Source organism: Portunus trituberculatus, chromosome 48 (genome assembly GCF_017591435.1).
Source record: "Portunus trituberculatus isolate SZX2019 chromosome 48, ASM1759143v1, whole genome shotgun sequence".
NCBI lineage: Eukaryota > Metazoa > Arthropoda > Malacostraca > Decapoda > Portunidae > Portunus > Portunus trituberculatus.
The window spans coordinates 21,028,423-21,051,444 of NC_059302.1; the positions used below are offsets into that span (position 1 = coordinate 21,028,423).

The 23,022-nt window shown below is 38.9% G+C and overlaps 2 protein-coding genes and 1 non-coding gene across 3 annotated transcripts; all 3 read left to right on the forward strand.

Moving 5' to 3' along the window:
- The first annotated feature begins 2,575 nt into the window (after positions 1-2,575).
- Positions 2,576-10,790, forward strand: LOC123498946 (kelch-like protein 12). Its single transcript, XM_045246537.1, has 5 exons — positions 2,576-2,595; positions 3,946-4,052; positions 4,450-4,914; positions 5,491-5,718; positions 10,029-10,790. The coding sequence occupies exons 2-5, from the start codon at positions 3,951-3,953 to the stop codon at positions 10,296-10,298; spliced, it is 1,065 nt and encodes a 354-aa protein (XP_045102472.1). The 5' UTR covers positions 2,576-2,595; positions 3,946-3,950; the 3' UTR covers positions 10,299-10,790.
- Trnav-uac lies at positions 6,525-6,598 on the forward strand. Its single transcript has one exon. It is a non-coding gene; the product is annotated as a tRNA-Val (tRNA).
- Positions 10,791-11,896: 1,106 nt separating the features above from the next.
- LOC123498949 (protein tramtrack, beta isoform-like) lies at positions 11,897-15,168 on the forward strand. Its single transcript, XM_045246539.1, has 4 exons — positions 11,897-12,078; positions 13,585-13,679; positions 14,197-14,787; positions 14,994-15,168. Exons 2-4 carry the CDS (start codon positions 13,599-13,601, stop codon positions 15,093-15,095), a joined length of 774 nt encoding a protein of 257 aa, XP_045102474.1. The 5' UTR covers positions 11,897-12,078; positions 13,585-13,598; the 3' UTR covers positions 15,096-15,168.
- Positions 15,169-23,022: the final 7,854 nt, after the last annotated feature.

The following is a 23,022-nucleotide window of genomic DNA, read 5'->3' on the forward strand; positions in this document are numbered from 1 at the left end:
ACCTGCCCGTCTACTCCCTGCGTTCGGCACCGCTGCCTGCTGCTCCTACGGAAGCGATTCTTTAAACGTATTTTCTCATCCTTTGCATGTGTCTTTAGGTGTTTTCAGGATTCTGAGTGTAGGAGGTAGAGGAGAAGGAGATGGAAAGAAAAGGTGGATTGTGAGAGATTGACCAGGTGAGGAGGAATCACTCACCAAACCTGCAAAAAACACATTTCTGTGTAAAGGTAAGAATATTTCTCTTTTATTAATGGAATTGGCATTGTTTTGATATTTGATTTGTTATTACCAAAGTAAAGCAAGCTTCAAGCCGCAATAGAATCGAGTGTAGCTGTGTTTTTGTTTAACGAAACATAACATTAAAGTCATTACATAAAATAGTTTTTTTTTCCATTTTTTTTAATCACCACGTCTATAGCTAAAATTGTTTTGGTACTTGATATAACACTTACAAAATATGAAAAGCATGACCCAAGTAATAATACCTTAAAATTTAGTCTAAATATTTGTATTTTGAAATTCAAAAATCTCAATGGCACCAAAATAGAAAACAAAAATCTTTATACGACAAAGAGTCTGTGTTTTCTTTATTTGGTCGGAATGCAAAAATTTTTCGTATTTAGAAAATGTAATACAATATAGTGGGGCTGTGCTTTCCTTCTCGACATTATAATGTGTTTGTGACCCCGTTATTTTGAAATATATACCATTCGTTGGACGTCACTATGTAAACGATACACTCGGTAACGTTATTGTATTTTGAATATTAGTTAAAGTATTTGTTGCGTCTAAAAGGCAGTGCAATCCAGTCTGGGTACGTTTTTTCTTCTCGCGATTTTTAAAATTAATTACGTACGTAAATATTGGGCAACAAAGCAGCTCAGTTAGCTGTGCCTTCATTTTTAGGTCAGTGTTTTGCCTGCATCCCCTTGTGTTTCCAGACCCATAAAGTGAAGCAAAGCCAGAATCAACCACTAAAATTGATAATCAGTCCATTGCTGTGTTAAATAGGACGATGGTTATGTGTACCCAGATTCAGACTGCCCAACGTCCACCATGACCTGGACCAATACAATCTCCTTACCAACCGGCCTCCCTCCCCGTATCAACTCGTCAACATTTCCTTCAATTTTCAGTGTTTCCCAGGCATTTCCTGCTGTTTCTAATCAGAAATGTACAAAGTGTAGTGAAAGGAGGGAGAAATGAGAAATAGAAGTTTATGAGAATCGAGTGGAGCAGCAGCAGTGTTTTTGTTATTATTATTATTATTACTAATATCATTATTATTATCATTATTATTATTATTATTATTATTATTATTATTATTATTATTATCATTATTATTATTATTATTATTATTATTATTATTACTTTTATTATTAATGTGTGTAATTCACCACGGTTATCTGCTGGTCACCCAGCCAGTCTTCCCCATTACAGAGCGAGCTCAGAGCTCATAGACCGATCTTCGGGTAGGACTGAGACCACAACACACTCCACACACAGGGAAAGCGAGGCCACAACCCCTCGAGTTACATCCTGTACCTATTTACTGCTAGTGAACAGAGGCTACACATTAAGAGACCTGCCCATTTGCCTAGCCGTTTTCCGGTACTCGAACCTGGACCTTCTCGATTGAGTCGAGCGTGCTGACCACTACACTACGCGGTGTGTAAGTGTGTGTGTGTGCGTGTGTATGGTGTCTTATCTGGGGCGAGTCGGTCAACATAAAAAGGTACCGGGTAACCACGCCGCGGGTTCCTAAGAGTGTTATCTCATGTTACTAATGTGGAAATGTTGATAATCTGTCGCTAGAATCCTATCAAAATCCCTCGTAGCTTCAACTATACTCCATTGACAAACGTTAGACACACAATCCATCACTTCGATGGAGCTTGGCAGTATCTATATACGCGTATGTGTGGCTTGATATTGTTCTCTGACTCGACGCGTTAGTCCTCCACTCCCTCAAGGCCTTATCTCTCTCTCTCTCTCTCTCTCTCTCTCTCTCTCTCTGTTGTATAGTTAAGTTATCCGTGTTTAAGGTGTTTCGGTGGTGTGGAGTAGCTTGAGATTATAAGTAAGTAAGAAATAATAGTAAATTAAGTTTTAGTGGAGTTTAATGTAAGAACGAAGTGGACAACCACTGGTGTAGACTGTGTGGAGATGAAAGGATCATTGACGTATTGAGAATGAGGTGTGCTGGATGTAGAAATGTTGTGGTGGAGTGATTGTTTTTTACATTATTTATTTTTACTGTTTTGTTTTGTTTTAATTTACACGAAAGGAAAATTTAGCGAAAGATAGACATATGAGAAATTCTGAGCCACCCGTTGCATCATTCATGAAGATCAAGACTTATCCGGAAAAGCAAAACACTCCCGAGTCCTGAGTCCTGTCCCATGAGTCAAGAGGCTGAACTACTCCAACAGCTAACTTATTTCTGAATTTCGGACGTCGGCTGCCCTTCATGATTAACCTATATCCAATACTAACGGTACGGATCTCCATCATTTGACGAACAGCAGGGAAGGAGTGTGTGATGTGAAGGTGTGTGAGGCGAGCTGGGAAGACACTCTAGGGATCTGCGAAGTGGTACGCTGTTTGTATCGGTTTCCGCCAACTTTAGATTCATGACTCAGGTCTTTATACTGCTCAGCCTATAGCAAACACTACTCCCAATGGAATGGCGTTGTGTTGCGAAATATTTTTCCCTTTCAAATGTTCTCCAAGATGATTTTCTCACGCGAGGCTTCAAAATTTTGCTCCACGCTCACAGTTGTGTGTAATGTCAGTCTATTAAACACTTTGACGACCACAGGATACACAGTGCCCGCGGCTGTCACCCTGTTATCATGCATGGAAACTTGACTGGCGGCTAACATAAGACACAGGCATTGACAAGGCACTACCAATTTTTATGAATAAGAAAAAAACTGGCCAAGAGCAACATGAAAAGAAAAGGCCCACTTAGTTGCCACTTCCCTTGCAGATTCGAGAGAATTAACCAAAAGAAAGGGAGAAATGTCTTGAAACCTCCCTCTAAAATGAAGTCATAATAAGTTAGTAACAGAAGCAGGTAGGGAGTTCCAGAGAATTTATGAAAGCACATAAATGTAATAGCAGAAGGTACACCCCTTGATACAGCCAGACTGGTAAAGCTTCTCAGTATGGTTTGAGTTTGAGGCTTTCTCCCTACACAATCATTAATGCTGCATGATACAACAACAATAGCAACCAGAGGTAATGCTTCTATGTGACTTTCTTGAAGCAATAGAATACTAAGATTGATTAGAAAGTTGTATTATATTGATTTTTGTTCTACCACTCAAAGACCCTGTATTGCCCTCAGGCTTACACGTGTGTTGTGAATGAGGAAAGGAAAAGTGAGTTTGTGATATGTGTTGCTGAAGGTGATATTTGCCAGTCATTTTGTATCCTTAAAAAGCTTATGTAGGACAACTTCGATGTGAATTGAGAAATCTTTAAAGTCACTTGACTGAGGATTAATGCATGACACTTGTGTAGAAACAAGATCTTTCACTTTTACAAATCTGCCCAACTATAAGTTAAATAATTTTCCTCTTTACTTTATTTTTTTGCAGAATTTGTGCTTAAGGAAAATTATTGGAAACAAAAGTCCATTAAGGTATAGTAATAATTGACTATTTTATAGCCAATCACAACCTACTTTTTCATTTCTTTTTTTTTTTTTTTACAAATACATATATTTTTTAATATACATTCATATCATAAGACAGAATTCATTTGTACATCAAGATCATTATAGAAATGCTGTAATGGATTAAAAGAGTTGATTGGTTGAAGGCAGAGCAGGGTTCACTTGTCATCAGGAGGTGGCATGGCATTGCTGTTGCCTGCTGGATGATGACTGTAAACTTGCCAGATAAAAATTAATTCATCCTTCTTTATTTTTGCCCACAGAAGTGATGGCTACAAACAGCAATGCATCTCAGTCATCTATTCACTCCTTTAGTTGGAATCATCACCGTCAGACTTTTTTCAACACAATCTTCAATCTCAGGAAAGAAGTAAGGATCTTAGTAGGCATTATCAGAGATGTTTAAAATGTGTACTTGTTTTTCTGTTATCAAGGCAGGAAGTCTAGGACATGAATCACTAACCAGTTAAGATCATAGCTGACCTCCTCTCATGCTGAAGCTTGTGTTTATTCTGTTGCTATGGCAGACTAACTTCCTTGTGGCAGGTTAATAATTAGCCTTTCTAAGATTTAAAAGCAAGAATTCTACATGTTACAGTTGATAAGCTTTGGAAAATATCCCATAGACAAGTTTCTAACTGGCAAATTATTTTTCTCACCTTTACTTTATTTGTGACATTTTCCTTATGTATTTTCAATAGCTATTCTTTGCAGATAATTGATTGTTTATTGCTCAGTCACTCTCAATCTCATTTTGATATACACAGGAAGTCTTCTGTGATGTCACCCTTGCCTGTGATGGGATTCTGTTTCCTACACACCGATTAGTTCTTGCCATGTGCAGTGAGTTCTTCAATGAAATCCTTACCAAGGTTCCCAGCCAGCAGCCAATGCTAGTGTTGGTGCCAACTGTCAGTGCAGAAGACTTGGAGGCCTTACTCACTTACATATACCGAGGAGAAATGCAAGTTCCTCGAGCAAATCTTCCTTCCATCATGAAAGCTGCCAAGACACTAAAAATTAAGGGATTCTGCAACACAAATGTTGAAGAAACTCTATTAGATCAGAATGCCCCTGGAGAGGAAACAAATATTATGGAAAGCGATGAAGAGAATAACTGCCATGAGAATATATACTCTGTGTCGCCTGACTCCCCTGGAGAGATAGCACAGGAACACAGACTCCTCCCAAAGTTGAAGGAATTGAGGCCCAGTGGACTCAGGTATCCTCAGGTATAGACATTGGTTCTTATAGTGAAATGATTCAGATATTTGTTTTAGTACATCATGGCCATAAAAAGCTCTATGGTAGGTTTATCCACATCTTATCTAGTCAGATGTTAGGATGACTAAATTTATTATGGTGCAGCAGAGATGGAATGCTTCTTCTGGCAGGTCCTTTTGGGCAAAATGAGCCATGTTAGACAACTGTCCTGTCCTGTCCTTGAAGCAGAGTTAGTACATGTAAGGGAATTCACTATGTGTATAACCCTTGAAACTGAGATGTGAAACTCCAAATATGATAGTGATGGTGACTGAAAATTCATGTAAATGAGTAATTGTTTTAGAAGAGGACTTTGATTGTGGTTTACTCAATTAAAAAGTTGTTAAGTGCTTTATCTTAGCAAGGTCCTGCTCTGTTGCCACCACTGTTTCTGTCTTCCTGCATAGCCATAGTTATAAAGCAGCTTTGCAAATCTGATTGATTTCTCATGTTTCATTTAATATCATGTTTGTTTGCTGAAAATTAGTTTAGTTTTATCATGTGCACAACAAATATTTAGATGTTCCCAATCCATGTTTTACCAGGTGGAAGTGTTCATTGACAATATAGAAGAGTCTCAAGACATGATTTATGAAGGAGAAGAAGTAGAGGCAGATAAGGAAGAAATAAGAGAAGTGACTAATACCTGGATGAATATGGAAGAAGAGGAGCTTGATCCATTGAGTGTACCACTGCTGGCTCCACACAAACTCTCCTTTACTCCTCCAAATCTTGACTCCACCACCTTCACTCCAGTTGTCCCAATGCCTCTGGTAAGTGTTCAAGCAGGCACTGGTTTACTTGATACATAAGACTTCAGATTTTTGTTTAGCTAATAATCTTTTTCCACCATGGGCCAACAGAGCCAAAGTTATGAATGATGTGATAGTATGTCTGTGATAGTATGCCATCCTCCTATATAGATAGAAAAGTTACTTTTATGTAGTATTTCTCCTTGATTGCCACTCCAGTTGTCTTTATGCAAGTCTGCACACACACACACACACACACACACACACACGGCTCGGTAGCTCAGTGGTTAGAGCGCTGGCTTCACAAGTCAGATGACCGGGGTTCGATTCCCCGGCCGGGTGGAGATATTTGGGTGTGTCTCCTTTCACGTGTAGCCCCTGTTCACCTAGCAGTGAGTAGGTACGGGATGTAAATCGAGGAGTTGTGACCTTGTTGTCCCGGTGTGTGGTGTGTGCCTGGTCTCAGACCTATCCCAATATCGGAAATAATGAGCTCTGAGCTCGTTCCGTAGGGTAACGTCTGGCTGTCTCGTCAGAGACTGCAGCAGATCAAACAGTGAATTACACACACACACACACACACACACACACACACGATATTTGGGTGTGTCTCCTTTCATGTGTAGCCCCTGTTCACCTAGCAGTGAGTAGGTACGGGATGTAAATCGAGGAGTTGTGACCTTGTTGTCCCAGTGTGTGGTGTGTGCCTGGTCTCAGACCTATCCCAAGATCGGAAATAATGAGCTCTGAGCTCGTTCCGTAGGGTAACGTCTGGCTGTCTTGTCAGAGACTGCAGCAGATCAAACAGTGAATTACACACACACACCGGCCCGGTAGCTCAGTGGTTAGAGCGCTGGCTTTACAAGCCAGAGGACCGGGGTTCGATTCCCCGGCCGGGTGGAGATATTTGGGTGTGTCTCCTTTCACGTGTAGCCCCTGTTCACCTAGCAGTGAGTAGGTACAGGATGTAAATCGAGGAGTTGTGACCTTGTTGTCCCGGTGTGTGGTGTGTGCCTGGTCTCAGGCTTATCTGAAGATCGGAAATAATGAGCTCTGAGCTCGTTCCGTAGGGTAATGTCTGGCTGTCTCGTCAGAGACTGCAGCAGATCAAACAGTGAAACACACACACACACACACACACACACACACACACACACACACACACACACACACACACACACACACACCAGGATGGCATTCAATAACATGAATAAGTGTAAGATGGAAAAAAAATCGTAGCCACTTTGATAAGACCTAGACTAGAATATGTATCAGTGGTGTGGTCACCATACTAGTAGAAGGACATCAAGAAACTAAAACAAATCTAAAGGACCACTACAAGGATGGTGCCAGAAATAAAGGATCTTTCTTATGAAGTAAAATTGAAGGAAATGGAACTACTAACTTTGAAGGATAGACTTCACGTGAAAGAGGAGATCTAATAATGATGTTATAAGTTAGTAAACCGAATGGGAAAGATGGATAGACAAGACCTGGTATCACTGATCAAAGATGGAGATAGATGAACAAGAGGACACTCCATGATCATGAAAAGTCAATATTTGAGGAACATTAAAGGGTTTAGTTTTCCACATAACATAACATAACATAAATAATAGGATAACAAAGGGCCACCAGGGCCCATCTAGGTTATCCTGTATCAGTCGCACAGCGACCTCGTCATCAGTACTTAAAGATACACTTACAAGTACACAATACATTATATACTAATTCTAAATATTTGGCCCATTAACAGGGCTAAGTCCTGCAGCGAAATCCTCTACAATCTGTGATCCCCATACATGGGGATCATGTCTTGTTTAACTATAGTAAATTTCTTATAAAAACTATCATGCAGCGCTATACATAATTATAAATCTAATAAATTTAAGTGCTTATCTAATCTGTTTTAAACATTGTCAAACTAGTGCTATTTACAACCTTCTCTGGCAATGCATTCCAGAAGTCTACCACCCTATGACTAAAGAAATATTTTCTTATATCTAACCTGCAGCCTTGCTTTCTAATCTTCCTGCCATGATTTCTAGTCCTATTTCCTCCTCTAAGGTAAAGAAAGATCTCACATCTATGTAGTTTGTATCTGAGAACATTTTAAATAACTCTATCATATCCTCTTATACATCTCCTCTCAAATGAAAACATGTTTAATTCCTTTAATCTATCTCTATACTCCAGGCGCTTTAATGCTGGTATCATCCTAGTTGCTCTTCTCTGAACTGCTTCTAACATGTTGATATCCTGCCTATAATGGGGTGACCAGGCCTGTATGCAATACTCTAAATGGGGCCTAACATAGGAATTATATAAGCTACGCACCACTTCCTTACTTTTATAACTAACATTTTTATTTATAAAACCCAGGATCCTTTTTGCCCTATTTCTTGCTTCTAAACATTGCTTTGAAAATTTCATACTACTCTCTGTTTCCTATCAGAAAGCCATTCACTAATCCAATCAACTAACCTACCCCCTATCCCATGTAGTCTCAATTTGTACACTAGCCTCCTATGCGGTACCTTATCAAACGCCTTGCTAAAATCTAGATATATAACATCTATGCTATTTCCATAATCTAACTCCTTGTTAATATATTCTAAGATATTGAGCAAATTTGTAAGACAGGACCTCCCTGATCTAAAGCCATGTTGGGTATCTCTAATTAATCTATTATCATTTAAATGCTCCCAAATACTACCCTTAATGATTTTCTCTAGTATCTTACATACTATACTAGTTAAACTGATCGGTCTATAATTATTTGCATCATCCTTCCTACCTTTTTTAAATATTGGAGTAACATTAGCTAACTTACAGTCCTGAGGTATCTCAGCAAACCTAAGTGATCTTTCAAAGATTAACTTAAGTGCTTCAGAAATACTGTCTACACCCTCCCTAAGTACTCTGGCATGTAGCTCATCAGGACCACTAGCTTTCCTATCGTCTAGTTCAAGAATAAATTTCCTAATAATTCCCGGTTTTATATCAATATTTTCTAAAGCTCTTAAACTACTCGTCGCACTGTTTGTAACAGGATTTCCTATTCTTTCCTAGTAAATACTGAAGAAAATTGTTCATTCAATAATTCTACTATGTCTTCATTTTGATCCACTACTACACCATCTTTTCTGAGTGGTCCAATCCTATCCTTATTTCTTTTATCACTGACCTTGTAATAACTATATAATTTTTGGGATCTTTACTCCCAGCTCTAGCTAGTTTTATCTCTGCCTGCCTTTTACTTTTTTTATAACCTTACTCATATCATCTCTGACCTGTCTGTACCTAATCAAATCTACATCTTCCCCACTTTTCTGCAACTCTCTATATGTCCTCTTCTTCTCTCTGATCTGTCTATCTATCTCGTGAGTCCACCATAATGGCTTCCTGTTTCTCTGCCTTATATCTTTGTAAGGGATACACTGCATCACTATACCCTTTACTACAATCTTTAAAATATCCCACATCTCCTGTGCAGTTTCATTTCCAAAACTATCTTCCCAGTTTACCTCTACTAATAACTGACGTAACCTACCATAATTGCCTTTCTGATAGTTTGGGACTCTAGTCTTATTCACTATATTATCCCTACTAGAATTAATGATAAATTTAATTATATGATGGTGGACATCTGGAATGGATTGAGTTAAGAAATTGTAGCAGCAGAAAGTGTGCACAAATTGAAGGAAAAGCTGGATTAAAGTAAATATGGAGACAGGTCACTATGAGTTCCACACAAACACTGTAATATACAACTAGGTAAATACACACACACACACAGACATGGTGAGCATCTTGAACAGCTTGAATGATGAGACTGTAGCAGCATAAAGTGTGCACAAACTTTAGGGAAATTTGGGTAAAATTAGGTATGGAGACAGGTCATTATGAGCTCCACTTGGACCCTGTAATGTAAAGCTAGGTAAATACACATAGACATTCCATATTGTGTAGTGATCAGCATGCTCAGGTCACAATTGAGAAGACATGGTGAGTCAAATGGACGTTCTCTTAATGCTCTTGTTCACCTAGCAGCAAGTATGTACGGGATGTAACCTGATGGTTGTGGCCTCGCTGTCCTGGTGTGTGGTGAGTTATTGATACAATAACACTAAGTAAAAGTACCACTACGAAGTTGTTTATTTACCTAGGAACATACACTAATCCAACCAGACCTGTACTGGAAGCATGAGAACAACAGTCTGACGTGTTACAAAAATGTTATCCTTTTGAATTCTTGTATTTGAAGCTCCACTCAGTTGTATTTATTTATTATTTCTCTTCAGCATCTGTTGAACATGTTTGTTTCACAGGAAGTCAGCTTGTCTGAGGATTCATGTCAAGAGCAACTTTTCAATACATCAACTAGTGCTGCCACTACAAGTTCTGCCTTCCGCTACACTGCTGAACAGAAGCTGGAGATGGTGAAGAACTATTACCACTATGGTCCAACTAAAACAGCAAGGTTAATGAGTGAACTTCTTGGCAGGAAAATTAATGAATCATCAGTGCGATCAATTGTCAGGGCCTGGATTAGGAATCAGAAGGCGAATCAAACTATGAAAGGGGAAGAGCAAACTTAGGTGGGAAGCATATTTCTTAGATGGTAGGAAGGCCCAGTCTCACCTTCATTTCAACAAATAATACCTGCAGTGATTTTAGATGAGATACAGTATGCTAATATTTAGCCATCTGTCACTTACGCATCATTGAGTAGAAACTTAACAGAAACAAATTGCTTCATAGGAGTGAGGGATATGCATGATTTAAGCAGGGCTGTGAGAGTATGAGAACAATTCCCTACAGAATGAAATGTATTTCCATTTACCTATCTTTTGGCTGACACTTTTGACCCAGTTTGAGCTGGCATCTTAAATTTTTTTGTTTTTTTAAGCATTTTTGTTGCCCTTAGCCAGTTTTCCTCTCTTGCATAAGGATAAGAAAAGAAAAAGGCCGCATGTGCAAAAATTATATGCATGAATGATTGCAAAAGGAGAATTCTACTACAAACATTTTGACTAATGAAGCTGACTGACATCAAATATTCTCTCTCTCTCTCTCTCTCTCTCTCTCTCTCTCTCTCTCTCTCTCTCTCTCTCTCTCTCTCTCTCTCTCTCTGGTTTATAATTATTGTTTTACAGTTCTCCTTCACTTTCCTTGAAAATATTTAATGCATTTTTTTATGATTCCATATTTAAGTGCATTTATGTGTATGTTTTCATATTCATCCAGTTTTATTTGATGCAGCTAATTTTCAATATGAATATGAAAGTGGAGTGCTGCACTATTTTTGTTCTTGTGCACATTGTTAAGATTCTTGGTTTATATAATGTAAGGTTTTTTAGTGTGTTATATATGAGTAATGTTTTTGCTGACTATTATTTGTCTACTTGGTATTATATACCTATTCGTTTTGTATTTTTCCAATAATGTGAGCTATGGTGGAGAAAGTCAGGCCCCACAAAGCCTAATTGTGCTGGCCACTACAAGTATAAAACCCCATACAAAAGTATTCATTCACGTCATGGCTTTTTTAGTTGATGTCTGGTAAAGTTAAATGTCCACTACTGGACAAAACCTTTGTCAGTGACTCAGCAAAGTGGCCTGACATAACAGGGAAACGTATGCTTTTGTATTGATATATAAATATATTGTTACAATATTTGTCATTTCTTCATTATCATTAATTGCGAACATGTTCCTGTTCCTCGAATTATAACTAATGCTTCGGGAAGATGAACCAAGACCAAAAAGAGAGGAAAATGACAAAGAAAAGGAAAGTACAGTCTATAGAATTCCATATATTATCGCTATACAATCACCTTGAAGTTGAAGTAGGTATGCAATGATGATTAAGATCATACTAGAAATTAGCAAAGTTTGGAATCATTGAAATTGTAATTTTTTTTTTTTTTTTTTTTTTTATATGGATATAACTCCAAATTTATCACTTAGCACTCCCTCCCCCACGAGGAACACGGTTTGAAGGAAAGTGCAGTTTCTGAGGAGGGCCTTCTATGAAGTCAGGTCAGTGCACCCGTGATTTATATTACCGGTAGGTCACAATACACACGAAGAATTTGTTCATCATACTGACAATGTTGCTATGACTAAACCCATAAGAAATACTAATATATTCCACTAAATACTCGGTTTAAAATAGGGAAGACAAGTTGAGTACAAGGGCTCCGTTGGTCGGGCACATCTCCGTGACGTCACGCGCGCCGCTTGTGTTGTGGCGGAGCGAGGCACGGAGGGAGCGAGGGGGAGGCTGACTGGCTGACACCAACAGACGCGGCACCAGGGACGCTTGGGGCTGCCCCTCACCCCTGCCACTGTGCCACCTTGCCTGTCATTCACCAGGTAGCCACACCACTGCATACACATAATAGGGGAGGGTCTAGGCATTACCACTGCTCCGCCTATGCATGTCAGGAAAACGTTTTGAGGAAGAAGTGGCGGGAATGTTAACGTTAAAATGTTATTTTTTTTTTTTTTTTTTTTTTTTTTTTTTATTTTAGGGATTGAAAGAGATAACTGATGTTTGCCAATCTATCTTGTCTAGGCCAGCAGGAAAAGGTGATGCTTGAAGTAGAGTGAATAACTTGACACGCAGACCAGTATATCAAGGAAGGTGGTGCCAGTGTTAGTTTGACAGGACGTGTTCCTGTGATTCAGCAGCCATTAAGCTCATTGCTGGAACACTTTTGGTTTGCCTGCCTGGCTGTGATTTTACATGGGACACAATCCTGTTACGTGAACTGATCAGCAAATGCTATACTTTTTTTTTTTTATATCACCTGATTTGATCTTTTCTTGTAGTTTTTAGTTTATTTATTTATTCATTCATTTATTGTAGTTTGAATTGTGACCACTCCTTACATTGGATGCTTTGGAGCATTTTATGTGATGGGAGCACAGCTGAAGTGGATGTGTAGTGACTCCAGGATCCCCTTTAGTCCCTCACCCTGGAATGAGGGCGATGGTTGCTAGGGTGTTGTGGGCGTCAGGCTATCCTGGTCTTACAGGCTCTCACCTGGTTTACTCACCTGGTTAGCCACCCTTAGCTCCTAAACCAGAAAAATACAATGAAGAGTAGGAAAAAGGTAGCTAGGAAAATGGGTACGCCAGTCAACTTTAGATGTAGATTACTGGATGATTGTAACAAACTGTGAGTGGACTGGAATGTGTACCCATTGAAACTGTTCAGAAATACAGGATATATTATTGTGCAGCAAACAGCAGCACATGTGTGTATGCATATTACTCCACAAAGTTGTACAGAATGTCGCCTAAATGACTGTGAAGGGCTGATTTGAAGGATGGCAGCGAGTTCAGAGCAACAACATGGTCAGGCAAAGAATTCCATAAACGGACAAACTGGAATGAGAAAAATCGAGATGTAAGATCTACTGAACTGTACTGGTGAGCTAATTTAAAACGGTGTCCACGAGTATGTGCATCTGGTATCCCACAGACCAGTGGCATACCTAGTATTCTTCCAGCCTAGGTTGGCCAGTGGCCTTCCAATTTGTTGTCCTTTCCAGAAGTAATACATTTGTGTAATGCACATTAATCCCTTTAAGTGTGTGTGTGTATGAGCCACTTGTCCTGCCCCTTGAAACAGTACATTGTGATGTTATTCAAGTCACAAAGTTTTTTGGTGTGCAGGTAAACAAGCAGGTACCATTGTGGATGAAAGTGCCGTGCCGTGTGCCGGAGTTCACAGTCTTGCTGCTGTGTCCCATGTCTCCTGTACATAACACAGTCCACCTCTCCTTGGATGTAAGTTTACTACTTAGCCAACATTTGGTGCTTTTTCCATTAGTATACCAATATTGTGCTATTAATTATTGTTCTACTTTCTAGGAAAAACTGCCAAGATGGAGGAGGGAGTGCTGTGTCTGAAGTGGAGGGACCACCGTTCCACTTTCCTTCGCATGCTTTCCTCTGTAAGAAAAAAGGTAAAGAGTTTATCACTTCTTTTTATTCCTCACATCACCAGCACCAGCTAACAGTAATGTAATCTAGAATGTTGGTTGTAAGTGGTGGTGACTTGCATTAACCCATACAGCAGCCCCCACTGTCACCCGCACCCTGCACTACATCTGCCTGCTGGGGCTCCAATAACAGATCTATCCAACACCACTCTTTCCCTTTATTTACATGGTTTGTATGGTGCCTAAGGCTTTCCAAATTGGACACATTTTACTCTCTCTCTCTCTCTCTCTCTCTCTCTCTCTCTCTCTCTCTCTCTCTCTCTCTCTCTCTCTCTCTCTCTCTCAATGTTATTTAAAAATCAACATAGCTATATGATGAATGTGAAAGTAGCTAGAGATGAATTGGATTTCTGAGTGTGATTGAGGCACCTGTGCATCTCTTGTGACTTTTCATTGGTTGCTGCTAATGTTTCATACTTGGAATAGTAAAGTTCTTTGCAGGGTTGAGAAGATATAACATAGTGGTGATTGTCTTCCTCAGGGTGTGTTCTGCGATGTTACGCTGGTGTGTGAGGGCAAGTTTTACCCAGTGCACCAGCTGGTTCTCTCTACCTGCAGTGAGTACTTTCAACAGATGTTTGAAGGGTTATCAAGTGGAACCAACGGATCAGCAGGGAATGTCCGAACTGCTGGGCCTCTTGTGGTGGTCCTGGCGGGTGTCTCTCCTCGTGATCTTGAGGCTTTGTTGGAATACATGTACGCTGGAGAAGCTACAATATTACAAGGAGACCTAGCACGCTTCATGAAAGCAGCTGAAGGCCTTAAAGTTCACGGTCTAGCTGAGCCTCCTCCCCCGGCCTCGCCCTCCCCACGAAGAGAGTCTGGGGAGGGAACAAAAAGGACGCTGCCGCAGTGTGAAGACACCTGGGAGAGGAAGAGAAAAAAAGAAAGTGATCATCACAAAGTAATGAAAGGAAGGGAGGCTCTACCAGAAATAGTTTCCCCCGCCCAGCTGGCATCAGTGGAACTCGCCCCGGAGACGCAGCGTGGAATGGAGCGGGACACAGCCACAGGTACCCCAGGTGACCTCCCGGGGCCCGTGGCACCACTGTCACCACCTTCTCGTCCACAGGTGAGGCATGCTGTGCTGTTTACATTTTATCTACACTGTTTAGCTTTTAGTTTCTTTATATACTGCATAAGATTGCTAATATTTTGTGATGAAAGTAATAGGTTATTTGCAAGTAGGATGTGAGAAAAGCCATAGACAGTATGCAATGACATTAATTAGTATTCTCTTTAAACATACAAGTACATGATTCACTCTCTGCTTTCAAGATTAAATATGAAGAGATTCAGGTGAAGGAGGAACCTCAAAACCTGGAGGAAGTAGATGAGGCAAGAAAAGAACAAGGAAGATGGAGTCACAGTCAGCATTGATTGTATTTTCATTATTTGTACTGCAGCTGTGTTTGTAACTCCCACAACCACAAGGAAAGACAAGGAAATACAGGTGTATTTACCTAGTTGTAGCTGCCCTTTACAGGTGAGTCCCTGTCTTATAGGAGCAAATATCATATGCTCTGTTTTTATGTTGTCCCATCTCTGTATCATACAGTGTCTAATTTTCTCTTAAAGTCTAATGTATAGACATTTTGTCACAGTATTACACCACCTCTCTAGTCCAGTCCGTTCCATATATCTATCACTCTATGGGGAAGCTGTTTTTCTTGAAGTCTTCTGTAGTTGTCTTTTCTGAGTTTTAGTCCATGTCCTCTTGTGTCCCTTCTGTCCCTCTTCAGCAGGTCGATCCTATCAGGAAGCTCTATATTATTCATTATTCTGTAGATGGTCAACAGGTTGCCTCTTTCTCTTCTCTGCTCCAGTGTTGGTAATTCTAGTCTCTCCAGTCTCTTTTCATACGTAAGAGCCCAGCTCTTTGTATCCTTTCAATTTTCCTGATATTCTTCCTCGTGTTAGGTGACCACAGTACTGTTGCATACTCCAGTCATGGTCTGATTAAGGATACCAATAACTTTTTCACCATATCTTCATCAATATATGAGAATTCAATTCTAATATTTCTCAGTAAGTTGTAGGTCTCACCAACAATTTTATTTATATGTTTACTTGGGGACATTTCTTTTGTTATGAGAACTCCCAGGTCCTTTTCACTTTCCACCTTCTTAATCTTCTCTTCTCCAAGTTTATATTGTCTTGTTATCCTATTTTTGCTCTTCCCAAATTCCATTATGTTACATTTCTTAATGTTGAATTCCATCTCCCATCTTTTACTTCATTTCCATAGTCTATCAAAGTCCTGCTGTAGAGTTCTACCATTATAACGTGACCCAACTTTCTTCAAAAGTTTTGTGTCATCTGCAAAGAAACTCATATAGCTTTCTACTCCTTCATCCAAGTCATTTATGTATATTGCAAACATAATTGGGGCCAACACAGAACCTTGCAGAACCCCACTTACAACTTCCTTCCAGGTGGACTCCTTATCTCTAATTGTCACTCTCATAGTTCTTCCAGTTAGGAAATCCTTCATCCATTCCAGCAATTTTCCTTTTATTCCCCCTATATCTTCCAGTTTTCTTATTAATTTTCTGTGTGGAACTTTATCAAATGCTTGTCAACCCATCCATCTCTTTCCTGTGTTATGTCTATGACTCTAGAGTAAAAGCATATAAGGTTTGTTATACATGATCTTCCTTTTATAAAGCCAAATTAAATTGTCTTTCATTAATTATATATTTTTCTTCCAAATGTTTAGTCCATCTTTCTTTGATCACACATTCACATATTTTAGCTATTGTACTTGTCAGGGACACTGGCCTGTAATTTGTTGGGTTCTCCTTATTTCCTCCATTATATATTGGCACAATATTGGCTTTTTCCAGTCTTCTGGTACTTTTCCTTTTCAATAGAACATTTTATTATATTGTATACCTTATTTGCCAGCTCTTCTCTACACTCTTTCAATATCCAATTTGCAATTCCATCCGGACCGTATGATTTTCTTACATCTAAATTTCTTAGTTGTATCATTATTTCCTGCTCCGAAATAACGATGTCTCTCATCACAGGAGATTTATTTCTTAGTTCTTCATAATTTATGTTTTTTCTCTTGTAAAAACTTCTTGAAAGTGTCTGTTCATTATTTCAGCCATTTCCAATTCATCGCTGTATTCATTATTTTCATAAACTAGTTTCTCTATCTCGTGTTTGTTTTTTAACTTTCCGTTTATATATCTATAAAAGATCTTTGGCTGATCCTTGCATTTTTCAATTATGTTTTTCTCATAGTTTTTTTTTTCCTTCTCTTCGTATTTTAACATAGTTATTCCTTTCTCTGATGTAGTCTTGCCACTTCCTTGGACGTTTGTCTTTTCTCCATATCTTCCACGTTCTATCCCTTCTATCTCTTGCTTCTTCACATTTTCTATTAAACCATTCTTCCTTATATTTGTCTTTAATTTTCAGTCTCGGTACATATCTATTCACTCCATTATTATAAATTTCTTTAAATGTTATCCACTTTTCCTCCACTCCTGCCTGGTTGTCAAATTTAGTCCAGTCCGTCTTTTGGAAAAAGTCTTTATTGAGTTCTCTAAAATTTTTTTTGCTATATGTCAATCTTCCTTTTCAATGTTTTTCATTCTGTTCATTCCTAATCACTTCGTTGAAGGTCGCTACTATTAGTACATGATCACTTTTTGCCAAAGGTGTCTTATACTCTACTCCATCCACAATTTCAGGTTCCATTGTAAATAATAAATCCAGTCTTGATGGCTCTTCACTATTCCTAAATCTGGTGTTTTCTTGAATCCATTGTGTCATTGTATATTCCATAGTTAACTCCAGTAACGTGTAACCCCATGAATCCTCATTTCCCTCTGTAGTCATATCTTCCCAGTGCACTTCCTTACAGTTGAAGTCCCCCATTAAATTATTACAGTATTTCTTTTCTTTTCTAATATTTTGATTAGTGATTGTTCAGTATCTTTCAAAACTTCCTCATATTCTCTTAGACTCCAAGATCTTGTCTTGGGTGGTACATAGCAGACTACAAATTCTGTCTTCTTCATGTAATTTCTCTCAACTACAGCTGATGTAATTTCTGCACTGTTCTTGCCATAATTCACGTTCGTTACCTTTAGGTTGTTTTTTGCTTAGTATCATCACTCCTCCACCCTGCTTTGCTTTTCTATTTTTCATATAGATATTGTACAGCCCATTCCCAATGGGGTTTAGTGTCAGTTGATCTCTTAGTTTTGTTTCTGTGATCCCCATTATGTCAGGCTCAACCTCTTCACTAAAGTCATTCAATTAATTCATCCCTGAGACGAGTCCATTTATATTAGTATAAGCAACTTTTAATTTTTCACATTTCCCCTCATTTCCTCCTCTGCTCTTTCTTCTCTTTGCTTGATGTACCATTTCCTGTTTCATGTTCCAAACTTTCCCAAAAAACTTGTTTTTCTCGGTCTGTACGTTTCTCATTTCTTTCTTTCACTTTGTTTCTCAATTCTTTCAATCTTTTCTCTCTTCCAAATTCATGTCTCTTTTTATCCATACATCTTTGTATACATCTGAATGAGCTAATTTTCTTGCTCTTGTTAGTAATTCTTCCACTGCTACTTGTGATCTCAGTTTTATTTTCATAGGTCTTACATGTCCATCACTGTATCTCCCCATCCTGTACACTTCTTCTATTTCACTATCAAGACTTTGTCCTTCATCCTGAATCGTATTTATTATGTCTCTTGCCAAGTCTTTCTCTTCTTTTTCCCTTACATACCAGATTGGATTTTTCTTTTCTTTCAAACCCCATACTACAATACATTTCTTCTTGTCAACTGTGTCTCTGACTAGGTCTTCCTTCTCCTTAATGACCTGTATTACTGTGTCTTTTGTCCTGTCTTGTATTTGCTTTTTCACTATTTCATTAAAATTCATTTTCTGGTTCTCACTTTCCTTTTTCAGTTCATCCTTTCATTTTTCCTGTAATTCCTTTTTCACTTTTTTATTGTTGTCTTGCACTTTCTGGTTCATTTCCTGAATAATGTCCTCATAATTGTTGCACTTTTCCTTCGGAGATTCATTTTCTTGTTTGAGACAATCTATTTTTTTTTTTTTATTTCCACATTATCCAATTTCACACTCTCAAAACACTGAGTTTATCCTTTAAGTCAGCATTTTCCTTCTCCAGATTCTTCATCCTCTCAGATAAGTTAGCCACCCTTATACAGAATACATCCTTTTCTAATGTTGTCACCTTCATATTATACCTTCTTTCATCCTCTCTCTAAAACCTGAGAAGGCTCCAGTTTCATTTGACCCAATATCTCTTAAACCTTGTGGTGTCTTGTAAATTTCTCTCCTTGCTGTCAGTATATTGCTACCACTATCCCCGGACCCCTTCCTTGCTCCCGTTGCCATTTTCCACTTGTTTCACTGTTTTCCCTTCACTTTTAGAGACGGGACACCCGTAGCGATATCTCCCCTCCCAAAAATATACAACCAGGCTGGTCAGAAGTCTTCCAGGCTCCAATTCTGGGGTAGATAACATTGCGCCACAAATGTCAATGTGTTTACAACATGACGGTGTGTGGGTGTGGGTGTGGGTGTGGGTTGTGTGCGTGAGTGTGTGTGTGTATGGGGGCGGGCTACTCAAGGTAACAGTACTCTCTCTCTCTCTCTCTCTCTCTCTCTCTCTCTCTCTCTCTCTCTCTCTCTCTCTCTCTCTCTCTCTCTCTCTCTCTCTCTCTCTCTCTCTCTCTCTCTCTCTCTCTCTCTCTCTCTGTGTGTGTGTGTGTGTTGGTTACAGTTGTGTTCAATAAAGTTAAAGAAATTATAATTTCCAGAAAAAGATTACTCAAGACAGTCATGAGTGACAAAACTCTTTATTTCTCTTCATTTGAAATGACAATTGACTATCTGTGTGCTCATTTGCAGCAGAAGCTCATTTGCTGTGTTGTAGATTCCAGAATGTGCATTAAAGTTACCTGCATGTCATGCATTATACACTGATTTAGATGTGGACTTGCTTACTGAAGAGGGAATTAGTTAACTTGTGTGCCTATGTAAATGATATTGGCTGATTATATCAAGATGGAGCACTAAAGAGACAATGCCATACTTGAAAATTTATTGTCTGGTAAGAAAACTATCCAAAAGTTCACTTGAATTGAAACATAAGTAAACTACTGGACGGTTCCATCAGCAGCTGGAAAAAAAAGTCATATTTAAAACACCCACACCCATTTCTTCTTTCAGAGGAGAATGGGCCGCCCCACGTCAGAAATCTGGCTGCATTACACCACAGAGAGGGTTGCTGGAAGGACGGCCGTGTACTGTCGCTACTGTTCTCAAAAATATGGCTATCCCAATGCCACTAAGATGAAGATACACATTCTGAAATGTACAAAGTGCCCAGAGGAGGTGAAGCATCAGTTTGAGATAACAGCAAAGCCAGAATTAAGTGAAGGTCAAGACGTCACTCTTGGAGGACTTGGCACTGAAGGGGGTGTGGCCCCCAAGGCAGATCCCTATCCACAATATCCAACTCACCAGTCTCAACAAGCCACAGACAGACGCACTGACACCACAAGCACTGCGGTCCGATCCAAATCAGGATCATGTAGAACAGAGCCTGGAGCTGAGAATCCTTCCAACCCAAAGGCAGGATTTCAGAACCCAGGAAAGTCTTCCCTTGTCAAGTCACAAAGCACAGCTCAGCAAGAAGCTCCTTCAGGTGCAGAGAAAGCCTCGGGCACAAAGCCACACGTCGGGCATCCTTCAAGCCAAGATAAATCATCGACAGCTAAACCAACAGATGCCAAGCAACGGTCATTCTCCTCAAATAATGAGAAAGTCAAGATTCCTTCCAGGCTCCAGCAGCAACAGTCACGGCCATCATCTCAATCAGAAGAGAGAGCTTCCTTGATACCTGAACCAGTGTGTCACAATCCGGTGTACTAGTGTGTGTGTGTGTGTGTGTTTAGTGTAGGAAATGTGCCACAGATTTTGTCGGTAAGAGTAGAGTGGTGTTGTGTTTATGGTTGTTTAATGTATTATTGCATGCAATGCAGGTCACTCCATAAACAAATTTTATGCATCATTGTATATTGTATAGATGAGTTTAAATTTATTTTTTGCAAGAAATTTTCTGAAAGAAATTGCTTGAATTAATTTTGCATTAAATCAAAGTGCTAATATTTATTATGGCTGGAAGCCATACAGTGTTGTATATATTTGGTGTTGGCTGACAGCCACATGTGAGATATTTGGTGATGTGGCAGCAAAAGTGGGGACTTGAAGCAAAGCTTGCTCTGTGACCGGTGTGGTGGTGTGGCAGTGCTGGACAGTGCCTGAAGGACAGTTGGTGGTCAAACAGTTACTGAAAGAACTTGCTATTAGTTTTAGGAATATGTAGAGATGTTAATCATAGAAGGCAGACAGTAGGGTTTGGCTGGATGACAAACTATGGTACCAACATTCTAAGACAGGAACAGCAGTCTTGATTCTCCAGATAAAGGGATTGTTCAAAAGAGGTTCACCTTTCTTGTTTTTCCTGGTGAAATTTGAACATCTTTGCAGTGTCATGGCATTGGATTAGAGTATGTACATAATGTCACTCAGATTGGGACCACTGAACTTTATTCGTATGTGATTTCCCTTGAAAGGCCTCTCAATGTAGCCATGGTACTTTTGTCTTGCATATAGTTTTATTTATTTAAATATTTATTTATTCTTTATAACCGTCTGAGAATGAAATAGTAAAGGAATATTGGTTTTCACTGTATGAAGTCTGAAAGCAAAAACAGTCTTGAATTAATGAACTCAGAAAAATTCACATCTCTCTACTCCAAGACTTTTATTTGGGTGACACATCTCTTAGACATGCAATTGGTGAATGGTCCATGTGCTTATTAGATATGTAGGCTGATAGCAAAGTAGTGATTAGGACAGTGTGTTACAATTAGAATGACAAGTGCAATAAACATGGACTCGCCATTCATGCAGGGCAGGAAGGAACAATCATTGTGACTAGCAGCAGGCCATTCCATAAGTGATGGCTCTGTGATATAGAGGATCATGCCGTATGCCTTCAAAATGTTAAGACAAATCTAGACATTCAACCCACCTGAGGTTTAGAGTGTCATTGGTTACTTTATTATGTGTTCTCTTCTTTCTATGCTTTTGTCTTTATTTTTATTTTCAAACTTTTTGTGATGTAATAGATGGTATAACTGACCAGTAAAACTACTTGTAATCTGTGGTATATCATGAAGAGCAGCTCAGACAACACTGGAGGTAGCAAGCCATGTCTTAGCTTACATTCCACTGCTGACTGGTTCCATTAGTTCAGTGGCTCGTCATCTCATTAACAACTACAAGATGGTAGAGCGTTAAGCTCATGCTCATATTACAACATTGTTACTGCTAATAGAACTCATTAATATTCCACATTATGACAAACAAAATTCTGTTTTCGTTGCTGCTGTAAAACTCAATTTTAGGATTTTGTAGATTAAAAGGACATTGAAGTGGGAGTAAGTAGGTATGGTGACAAAATCACCTAATAAACAATTGAATAAGCAGGCACATGTAATATATAGAGGCAGGCAGTGTAATGAAGTGGTGAACCAGGTTATGTGAACTATGGTTTCTTTAAGGCTGTTAATCTTCCTGTGATCAGTGAGCAGCCAAGATCATGTATTTGTTGCTAATAACTGTTATAGTTTGAATGTAGTGAAGCATTAGGGAGTGGCACAAGCCTTGTCAGATGTTTTGAAAACTTCCACTATAAAACTGACCATTTAGGCTTCCAAAAACAAGCCTTAAGGCCAGCCTGCCAAGCCTTAAGGAATAAACATACAGGTACTTTATGCCTAAGACATGAAAAACAATAAATAAATAAAAACATGAATAATGTGAATTATGCAAATCAGTAGTTTTGTAGCACTTTTCAAAAAAAAAAAAAAGTGTGAAGCTGTGGCTGTTTAGTCTGCAATTATTACTGTGGTGTTTATTGCACCATGCTTTCCTGTGAAGCTAGTGAGTGATGCAGGACCTTCCTGTCATGGCTTATTGTTTATCCAATGAATATTTTCAAGTATTATTAATTTGTCAGTATTGCAGATACTTTTGGTTTCATACTAGTAATAGTTGGGAATTTTAATTTTTTAGTACATAAGCAAGTTAAAGGTTTCATGTTTCAAAGTCAAATGTAGTTATTCAATTTAAAGCAGTATGAACTTTTCATTAGTAAAGAGACAGGATAAATCAAAGATTTTTTATGAGTTTTCTAAGATATAGATAAGAATGAAGATTCAGATTTCTTTATATTTTTGTT